Source organism: Gossypium arboreum, chromosome 5, assembly GCF_025698485.1.
Source record: "Gossypium arboreum isolate Shixiya-1 chromosome 5, ASM2569848v2, whole genome shotgun sequence".
In the NCBI taxonomy this organism is placed as follows: Eukaryota; Viridiplantae; Streptophyta; class Magnoliopsida; order Malvales; family Malvaceae; genus Gossypium; species Gossypium arboreum.
The window spans coordinates 91747929-91759589 of record NC_069074.1 but is presented as its reverse complement, the minus strand read 5'-3'; the positions used below and the strand labels follow the sequence as shown (position 1 = coordinate 91759589).

Sequence of the window (11661 nt, the reverse complement as noted above, 5' to 3'; positions counted from 1 at the left end):
ATTCACTCAAATTTCTCTCCCTCTTGCGTTCTTATTTTCTACGGTTTGTTCTTATTTATTTTTGTTCATCTTCGTTTTCAACCTTTTTTATTTAATCCCTATCTCCTTGATTTTTAATTCTCTTTTATATTTTATTTTTAATAATTTTAGTATTATATCAAATTATTTTTTTATTAAATTCTATATTATTCATTGTTTTAAAAATATATTTCATTTAATTGAAAAAGTTTTTTCTTAAATAAGGCAATGTTTGGTGTTTAGAAATTGAAAAATAGTGCCCTAACATGTTGGGTTGTGATTTTTTGTTTGACTAAATAACCAAATATCCTTTTAATAAATTTTCAAAATCATGAGATAATTTTAGTTACGAGGATTTAAAACATCGTGTCCTAACATCTTTGGATGTGATGTTTGTATACTTTGAACAAAGGAATCTCAAGTTTCAACTTTAAATTGTTCAAATTTTAAAATCTTTTCAAATTTTCGACAATAAATAATCAATTTGGTACCAATTTTGGATATTACGAGGTGTTAATCCTTCATTGTGCGTGTACCGACTCCGAACTGCTTTTCTTGAATTTCGTAGACCAAAATGTTTTATAAAGGTGATCCAATCACACCTAAAAAGGTTAGTGGCGACTCTCATTTTCATTTTTCAAAAAGTCGAACCCCATTTTTCAAACACCCCCTTTAAAAAATGGTTTCGACAATGATCACTCAACTATTAGTTTTTTTTTTTGTCACCCAATTATCTTGAATTTTAAGGTATGTAGAAAAAAAAAAGAAGAAGACAAATTTGAATAATTGAATGACAATTTTGTAACTTTTCATAAACAGATGATTAAAAACATAATTAAATGACTATTTTACAACATTTTATAATTAAGTGATAATTTTTTAAAATATTTTACTATACTCATTAATTTTTAATCCTAAAAAAAAGAGATATCAATTTTTAAAATTACAAAAAAATATCTTGAGTACTAAACAATTCTAAAATGCAACAAGATTAAACACTCAAAAATAATTATATAATATGAGAAAATGTTAAAAAATATAAAAATAGAAATTATTTTGTAAAATGTATAAAATATAATGGAGCCTTTAATCTTATATTGTTAGTTAAAACATGGTGGAGTCTTATATTGTCTAGGAATAAGCTGCAAACATATTCATGAGTCTATATATACACATATCTCACATTCTATATTACTTAAGAAAATAATGGAAATGACACAATGAGTTTATATAAAATTCTGTTTTGTAAATTTTATTTTTCACATTAATTGGTGACACCAAAAAATTTAGAATAACAGTGTTATCACTTTGGATTTCATAAATTTAAAATAAACTTATTTATTTTGTAATATTTTAAAAAATAACCTTTTATTAAAATTTAGCTTGACGTACATCTATCAATATATTTTTAAATTTTCGATCGATACTAATAATTATTTTTACAGTCGTTTATTTCTGTAAATAATCTTAGAAATTCACCATTATTGGTACTATGCCCTACTATCTAAGTGGAAAGTGACGCGGGTGGGCACTTGAATGGATGCGTCGAGCAGGTCTACAAGTCCTTACAAATTGCACACTGTCCAATTTAAATAATTGAGATAATGAAGCTTTTCATTTTCATTTTCTTTATATTTTCATTTTAGTATTTCTTTATATATTAAAAAATATCATTCCATCCCACTGCCTCCTTATAAAAGAAAAAGAAGAGTGGCAGCCTACTTACAAAGCCATCCTTGTATAATATAGTATTTGCACTCATTAGCCTGTCCCTCATGGAATCCCATATTGAGAAACAAAATAGAGATGTGCTTCAAAAATCTTTCAAAGAGATGATATCTACTCTCCCTAAAGAGAATTGTTGGGGTATTCCTGAAGCTCTATATCAATATCAGGGTTTTTGGCTCACCCCCCCTTTTCTACAAGGAGCATTGTCGGCTCAACAACAATTCCAGGCTCAACCCACTGATATCATCCTTTGTAGCTCTCCAAGAACAGGTGCAGCCTGGTTAAAATCCCTCACTTTCGCCACTATTACAAGAACTTCATACAATGATTCCACCACCCCTTTACTTTCCAAGATGCCTCATGATGTTGTGCCTTTCATGGAGTTCGATCATGCCCAGTTTTCCACTAATCGACATCTTGGAATTCCTCTTTTAGCCACTCATCTTCCTTATTCCTTATTACCCAGATCTATAATTGATTCTGGTTGTAAACTTATTTACATTTGCAGGGACCCCAAAGATACATTTGTTTCATTGCATCATTTCATTGCAAGGTACAACAAATCCCAAAATACTCAACCCGTTCAACTTGATGAAGCGTTCGAATTGTTTTATGAAGGTGTAAATTGGTATGGGCCTTATTGGGACCATGTTCTGGGGTACTGGAAAGCAAGTTTGGAACATCCAGACAAGTTACTATTCTTGAAATATGAAGAACTGATTGAAGATACTGTTTTGTATCTTAAGAAAATAGCAGAATTTATGGGTTATCCTTTCTCGTCAGAGGAACAACAACAAGGGGTGCCTGAAAACATTGTACAGCTGTGCAGTTTCGAGAATTTAAATGGCTTGGAAGTAAATAAAACTGGGAAACATCGTGACGGGCAAGGAGATTTGGAGATGGAAAATAACATTTTCTTCCGGAAAGGGAAGGTTGGAGACTGGAAGAATTATTTGACAACTGAAATGGCTCGACGTTTAGACCAACGAACACTGCAAAAGTTTCGCGGTTCAGGTTTAAGTGTCTAACTGAAGGTCCACAATCTATTTATCAGAGATCAGAGTTGGTAATTATACCTTTTAATAATATTATCTTCAAATAAGGTCATCTTGATCAAGATTTGTAATTATCCCATTTAGTAATATTGATGGGTATTGATTTATTGTACTATTCTTCCAATCTTTAGTTGAAGCTCGTTAGTAGAATCTTATCAGTTAAATGATTATTTCTTAAATCTTTAGTTAGAGCTTGTTGGTAGAATTTTATCAATTAAATGACTTAAATAAATAAAACTTTTAAATAATTTAATAATTTAAATAAAAATTTTTAAATAATTCAATGACTATTTTTCTGTTGAACCAAACCTGTTAATAATAAATAGGGATCCACTTGTGGGTTGTGTCTCTTAAGAGATAAGATGAACTTACTAATTGACCAATAATTTTGTGCCATGTCATCATCATTACACAAAAATTAACAATTTTATCCTAAACAAATATTTCTCATAAAATGATTCTACAAACACAAAAAATGTGTCTTTTTAGGTGTATTGGTATAATTTTGGTCAATTTTATTTTAGCCCCCATATTATGTGTAAATTGCATATTTAATCCTTATAGTTTAACTTAGTTCATTTTTCTACGTGTTTTTGAATTTTGAAATTTTAGTCTTAGCTCAAATTATATTAGTTAAATTTATTAGTAGTCTCATATTATCCATAAGTTGTTGATTTTCTTCAATTACATTATTTTTAGTCTCTATACTTCTTGAATTTTGAAATTTCAGTTTAGTAGCTATTAATTGCGGATCATGGGATTAATTTTTTTTTGGGAGGCTACTTAAAATTTTCAAAATAATAGGAGTTTAATAAGGTTTTTAAAAATATTGTGAGTTTAATGAGAAATTCTAGAAATTTTAAGAGAGTTTAGTTTAAATTAAAAAAAAGGCATAATGGGATTTTTTTTTAACTTAGGGACCTAGTTAGAATTTTCAAAAAAACTAGTTTAATATGAATTTTTTTAAAAAATTAGGGTCTAGTTAGAATTTTTAAAAATTATGATTTTACGTAACTTTTAAAAAGCTTAATTGAAATCTTTTAAAAAAATAAATGAAATTTTTCAATATTTTGAGAGGGGGCAATGGCCCAAGGCTCTCCTTGGCCATCATTACCAATTGCCGTTGGTGGTCGTTACATCTATTAACTAAAATAAAATAGTTTTTTGTTAGCTTTGGAAATAACAAGATTCAACTTAACGATTTAACAATTATCATTTGGGTCAAAATTGAAATTTCAAAATTCGAAACATATAAAATTAAAAATAATCAAATTAAAATACATAAATTAATTCCACAACTTACTCATAATACAAAAATTAATAACTAAAATTTAAATTTTTTCCATTGATATCTTGAATATCTATTTATAATAACACATTAAATATTTTAAGAAGCTATGGTGATTTAATTTACAAGGATCGTGTTAAGACTTGATTAGCTATATACAAAATTTCATAAATAAATATGCATTATAAAATTTTAAAATAATGTAAAAAAACGTTTTATTTACTTAAATGTTGTAATTTTTATATTTATTTTAACGCTTTTTTTCCAAAAATTATTTTTCACAGTGCAAATATTTCAATACTCGTATATTCAATTCCGAAATTATAATTTTTTTACTAGAAAATTTATTTATCCGTTGTCTAATTAAGAGAAAGGATTGTATGAAACAGTAACGCCACGCCATTTGTACCAATTTCCAATAGTTTTATGCCGCATCAGTATTATCATCCTAAATTTCAGCATTTTCATCTTGAAAAAAATCAAATCTAAATTAAAATGCTGAAATTTAGGATGATAATGCTGATGCGGCATAAAACTATTGGAAATGGGTACAAATGATGTGGCGTTATTATTTTATACAATCCTTTTCCGTCTAATTAATAAGTGGTATTGTGAAAGTATGTGAGGATTTTTCTACTTAAATAATATAAAAAATAATTATTTATAGATATGGGATAATTTAATCATTATTTACAAAATGAGGTAAAAGCAACCGTTGATAATCGGTGTCACTTGAGTAATCGATAATATTACACTCACCTGGCAACAATCATTAGGTCATTGGTTAGATTTTTAAAAAAATTAATTTTTTTGTGTTGTCTGAATGATTGGCGATATCAGTATGCATTAGCCAAAAAAAAGAAACAAGTATTTTTGTACCAACAAAAAAATATAACTTTTTAATGGTGTCACTAACGTGTCAGGAATCACTAGTTATATTAATATTTAATTACATTTTTAAATTAATTGAAACAAATGAAAAGAAGCTTGAAAATCGAAAATTAGATAGAACCTGTGAATGATCAGTCATGTCGGTGCAAGTCGTCAGGCCGGTGTCGTTGTGCTCACCTGACCCCTACGTAAACGGTAAAATAAAAAATCCCCACTCACAACAAAAAAAGGAGTTAGGATAAAAAATTAAATTCCTTATACTTTCAAAAATCACAGTATTTCTCTAATATTATACAAGTGGATCCATTCTATATAACTCTACTAAAAAATTAAATTTTTAATATAGATTACTGACTTGACATGTTAGTAGCGCCAAACACTTTAATTTCACCAACTTTTACAGTAGATTTTGAGTTATTTTCTTATTTTATAAAAAAAATAAATTATTTAAATAATTAATTTTATAAAAAAATCGGATAGCAAACTTTCGCAAAAAGTAATGATTTTTTATTTGTGAAACTTAGAAAATATATATATAAAGAATAAGTGAGGTCAGAAAAAGTCACTTTAATGATTATTCATACAATACATTTAATAAATGTGATTTTTAAATATATATATATATATGAAAGAGAAAATAGCAAAGTGTGTGTTTTAATTTTATTTTTAATATGTAATTGCTTATATAACTCTATTGATATTTTACTTTTATTTATTTTGATATATTAAGTATTTGATTAAATTAATATCATAAGTTAATTGAGATTTTTACAAAAATAATATAAAATAATTAATTAAAAAATAGGTTAGAGAAAAATTATTTACGAGAATGTATTATTTTAAATAATCCCTATCGTGTCACTTGACACACCAACGACACCACCCTATTTTTCCAATTCAGCAAACAATTATAAATTTTTTTAAATTGTATTAAAAAAATTATTTAATAAAATATTATTAATTTTTTAAAATTTATATTAATATACAGATAAAAATAAAAATTTATAAGGATAAAAAATATTCGAAATAGGTCGCGCCTGTCAGATAGGCACGACATGATGCGCAACACTGCTGCTCATGGCCTGCTGCTCTGCTCCGGTCAGCTACTCCGTGCCCGTGCCACCACCCTCCCTCCCCAATTGTTTTCTTTTCCTCATGCATGCATTAGTCATGTCATGGGGTGGGAGAAAAAAATCAAAATGGGGGACCTTATAAGCCGCGGTCCCCCCAATTAAAAATCAAGTTTGTGTTTCAGCAGCATGTAGGCCACCAAAAGAGAGAAAGAAAGGAGAGGAGAGAAGACAAAAAGAAGAAGAAGAAGAAATGAAAAAAAAAAAAGTAATGTATTATTTTAGTAAATAAAATTATTTTGTATAAAACTTAAAAGAGTTTAATTAAAAGATGTTGTGAAATTTTTTGTTATTATTTATAAATTATTTATAATTATTTTAAAATTAAATTGTTAGTAATTTAGGACTATATTATAAATTTTGTGTTTGTAATTATTTTAAAATTAATTTATTAGTAAGTTAGGATTATGTTATAAATTGTTGTGTTTAGTTTAGTAATGTAAACTTATTTTGTTAAATATTTTGTTAGTAATTTATTATAAAATTGTTGTGTTTTGTGAGTTTTAGTAATTTAATTTTTTTAAAATAATTGTATAGTTATTTTTTAGTAGTTTATGATTAGGTTATAAATTGTTAGTGTTTTGTATTTTGTTATAGTTATTTATTTTGTTAATAATTTATGAGATTAGGTTACAAATTGTTAGTGTTTAGTGGTTTAGGGTATTACGGTTTTTTAGTAATGTATTTTTAAAAAAATAAATTTATAGTTATTTTCTTAATAATTTATGATTAGGTTATATAAATCTTTAGTGTTTAGTGGTTTAGTGTATTATGATTTTTTAGAAATGTATTTTTAAAAAAAAATTATAGTTATTTTGTGTTAGTGTTTATAGCTTAGTGTTTTGTTATTTTTTAATGTAATATTTTTATAATGTAATTTTATATTATTATATATTTATTTGATAATTTTATTGATTTATTAAAATGTTGATTAAATTTGTTGTTATATAATTTTATAGGTTGTTTGAAAGAAACTAATTAGGTATGTTTCTATTTCTATTATTTGTAATTAGTATGTTTTTATATTTAGATAGTTTATATTTATTTTAATTATATTATTATTGTAGTCTAACATAATTTTTTTATTGTAGGTAAATGATAGGAATTATGAGATATTTATTGTGTTTTGTTTCTAAAATTTTGAAATAATTTATTGTATTTTTGAAATAAATAAATAAATTTATTTTTTAATTGCAGATCTAAAACAAATGGGTTCGTTGATTGATAATAAAATTCACATATCAAGTACCATTAATGAGATGGTAATGAAATTTTTATTTGATAGTCATGTTATTTGTTGAATTAAATTATATTGTATTAACTATTTTGTTAATATAATAATGTCAAGGTCCGTATCGCGTATTGAGAGGCCATGTTAATAGTGTAGGGTTTCAGCCAGATGAACGCCTAATACCATTCATGGAGTTAGCCGAGTTCGAATCAGCAGCATTGATCTGGACTTTTGCTCTGCGATAGGACTTGATTTTCACTTTAGTCGAGCGATGGCGTCCGAAGACCCACACATTTCATTTTTCATGCGGGGAGTGGACCATCACTCTAGAGGACGTTGCACTACAGCTGGGGCTCCCCATCGACGGGAACGCGGTCACGAGCATAAGTTAACGACTCCACTTTAATTGTTTTTAAAAAAATTACGTCTTGGGTTGAGCATAAGGTAATGTATTATTTTAGTAAAAAAATTGTTTTGCATAAAATTTAAAAAGTTTAATTAAAATATGTTGTGAAATTTTTTTGACATTTTATTTATGAATTTGAGGGCGAATTTTGGAATTGCTTAGGTTGAAGTACATAATAGAAAAAAAAAAAGAGGAGTATTAAAAACAATCAATTTTAAAATACTTAAAAATTAAAGAGACGGGACTTTTTTCTTTCATCATGCAATGAACAACATGTAATGGACAACATCTCAATTTCTATCCGATCGTGAAAATTGTCCAATATGGTAGTTTCGGAGCGGGCATTTACTCCAATTATGGCCGGTTAATCTGCATACTTCATACAGCTTCCCGTCAGATTTCTCTCTAATGTCCATTTCGTTACGAATTCTGGATGATTGCGGACAACCTTTCGGGTTCCTACGCAACCCTTTGTCTGGGATAAGCTCAAAGGTCGTCCGAGGAACCTCTCAAGTAAATAGGTAAGGAAGCACGGGAAACTTATTCTCCCATACACGCAACATGTGTTCAAGGGTGTACACTTCATCGATAAATTGATCTACATTGAATGAGACTTTAGCACAAGTTGCCACGACATGTGCACAAGGATAATGAAGTGTCTAGAACCTCCTACAATCGCACCCTCTATTTTGGAGATCAACTCTGTAGGACCTAGGTGGTATACCTAGGTGGTATACCATGTCGACGACCGATGATCTCATTAACGCGAAACGTTTTATTACGTTGTGAATATACTTTTACATTTATCGACTTCACCATTCTATAGTTTGCAACCATTGCATCCTTGACATCTTTGACAAACACGTATCCTGCCTCCATCTAGTTGAGTTGTTGTTGACCCATTCTTGGCATCAAGGTAGCCAACCTGTAAAATGTAGCTGAGAAGACAGATGAAATAAGAAAATGTCGCGTTTTCAATAACACAACATTGATTCCCTCCACCAAGTTTGTGGTCATTTAACCGTAACGAAAGTCTTTGTCAAAACTTTAAGGCTATTGCCACGGCTCCATGGTACCCAACCATTGTCAGAAAGATGTGTTCCTCTGACCTTCCATGTCACTCTCAAGTCGAGTCATCCTCTCCCGAAAAATGTGTGGTTCTTGCTCATACGCTGTGTATGTATTAAGAAAATATAAGTTACAGTCTCGCCATAAAAAATTAGGTTATATATTGAAAGGATAAGGTTATTCTTTACCCATTTTAACAACTTGTCTCTTCTAGTCTGCATTCTTATAATCTCAATGAAAATTAGCCGCGATGTGTCGTATGCAATAAACGGATCTTCATGGCACACCAGAAAGTCTAATGGCAGCAATTAATCATTTTTCTCTATCGGAGATAATGCAAATATTATCATTACTAATAGCATACCTCTACAGATTTGTAAGAAAGAATTCCCAAGACTTCATGTTCTTATCTATGATAGCAAACGCAATCGGGAGCATGTTCCTGTTCCCGTATTGAGCAATTACAATAAGTAAGATCTATGTATATTTACCGTATAGCCATGTCTCATCTACTTCCACAAACGGCTTGCAGTGGGGAAATGCACACACACATTGATCAAACATCCAAAACATCCGTCGAAAAATTCTTTTTCTCGATTGTATTTGCTCATCCGGACCGTAATAAGGTCGCGTCTGCAACTTAATGACAGTCCCAGGTACGTACTCCATCATAGTGGCAATCCATCCTTGCAACTCATTGCACGATGAATCGAAATCTCCGTACAATTGCTTTATTGCCATCTGTTTAGCTATCCATACCTTTCGGTATGATACTAGATACTGGAATCGTGCCTGTATTTCGGTAATCAGTACCGAAGCTCTAATGGTCGACATGTCTTCAACTATTGGCATGATGCATGTACAAATAGTTTTAGAATCAAGTTTTCGATGATCTTCTATCATACGTGTTGAAGTACATGTGCGAGGCCCAACAAATTTTTGTATCTCCCACATCTGAGACTTCTGGATAAATACAGCTCGTATCTGCCAATTGCAGCCTTCCGCCGACTTCTAACACTCTCCAATATATAGTGTCAGTTTAGACTCGATGACTTTGTAGTCTATTGATATATTTATATTATACCGCTCAATGGCAAATACGCACTTTTCCTTACTTTCGAATCTCTGGTCCACGAGCAACTCCTCAAAATCAGAATATACAGCCATCCGGTGAGCAAGTAGTATTTCAGGGTACTCCGAGAACTCAGCTGCATGTGCCGCATTGGGGTCTATCCTAGACATGTGTGTCCCAGGATTATTGTGTATCACAATACGACGAATCTAGTTCCCGATTGAAGACGCATTAATGTTTCCATCCTCGTTCACACCTTCATCGTCAATATCATTCGCGACCTCGTCCACGTCGGAATCACTATCAATATCAACTTCATGATCAGAAGGATCACTACTATGGTATATATCATCACCAACCACATCAGTCTCGGGTGCAACATTAAGATCAATATCGATCCCATTTATAGTTGATTTACTATTAACGTATGATATCAGAACCACCATACACGGTTCTTGATGTCCATCTTCTTCACCTAAGAGTTGGATCTTCAGTTGCCTCCACACCAGCTAACTCAGCAAATAACTGAATCGGTGCATTTTGGTTGCTCTGAGTCCCACAATAAAGAGCGACCATTGTCTCCACGTCTTCATCGTCTACAAGTTTCATTTCAGTGAATTTTATGGGATCCGTCAAAATTGGAAACTTGTAGAAAAGTTTTGTGATCCTTCTTCCATAACGTTTATAAATTTTTCACTAATTTTTTCCTTCATATCATCAAACGAGATATTTCTATTAAATCTCATTGCTACTTGTTTGCGACATTCAAATATATATCCCATGCTTGTTGTCAAAATTTCTCAATCGAAATAAACGCATACGAAAAACTGATTCTCTATATTCAATACTAGATCTATTAAAAAAATTTCAAAATTCTCAAAATAGTTTCAAATAGCAAAAAAGTTACATAAAATTTTTTATGCAAAATTTTTCATTAAGAAGCTAACAAAATTATTAATCTAACAAAATAACTTTAAATAATAAAATTTCTAACAAAATTCTACATTCTATTTAAAAATAAATAAACTAAAGTACCTTATCCTTCTTCTTGTTTTCCTTTCTTTCCTTCTTCTCCCTCTCTTCTTACTTCTGCTAAATTTTGTGTCTATTAATTTTTTGTATGTTACTCATGATTTTCGGGAGAATATATAGGGGAAATTTTAAGCCGTCCTACCAAAAAGGCACAACTAGTTGAGCCTACCTGACAGGTACAACTAATTGAGCTCATCCCTATATTATAATATAAAAAATAAACTCTTATATTCGCAAGGGCTTCAAATGAAATTGGCAAAACTATATGGGGCATAGTACCAATAAAGGTCGTTTTTCTAAATTATTTATGGAAATGGGTTGTTTTTAAAAATAATTGCAGGTATGGATTGAAAACCCAAAAACACGTTGACGAATACACGTTTTTCCTCGTGTCAAGCAAAAGCACACTAATGTGGGTACAATTTTTAAAAAATTTACAATAATAAGTCCATATAAATACCCAAAGTGGCAATACCAATTTTTTTTGTGTGTGCACCATCAATTAATATGAAAATAAAACTTACAAAACAGATCTTTATGTAGACCCAAAATCTCATTTTCCTTGTTTTCTTAAACAATGGGGGATGTAAGATATGTGTTTATATAGATTCATGAATAAGTTTACAGCTCGTTCCTAGACAATGTGAGATTTCTTCTTTTTTTTTTTTTTAACTAACAACATAATGCTACACTATATTTTATATTTTTTACAAAACAATTTCAATTTAGAAGTTATACATAA

The 11661-nt window shown here is 29.7% G+C and overlaps 1 protein-coding gene across 1 annotated transcript; it reads left to right on the top strand.

The window, feature by feature from the left end:
- Nucleotides 1-1793: 1793 nt before the first annotated feature.
- On the top strand, nucleotides 1794-2774 carry LOC108451071 (flavonol sulfotransferase-like). Its single transcript, XM_017748804.1, has one exon. The coding sequence runs from the start codon at nucleotides 1794-1796 to the stop codon at nucleotides 2772-2774; it is 981 nt and encodes a 326-aa protein (XP_017604293.1).
- Nucleotides 2775-11661: the final 8887 nt, after the last annotated feature.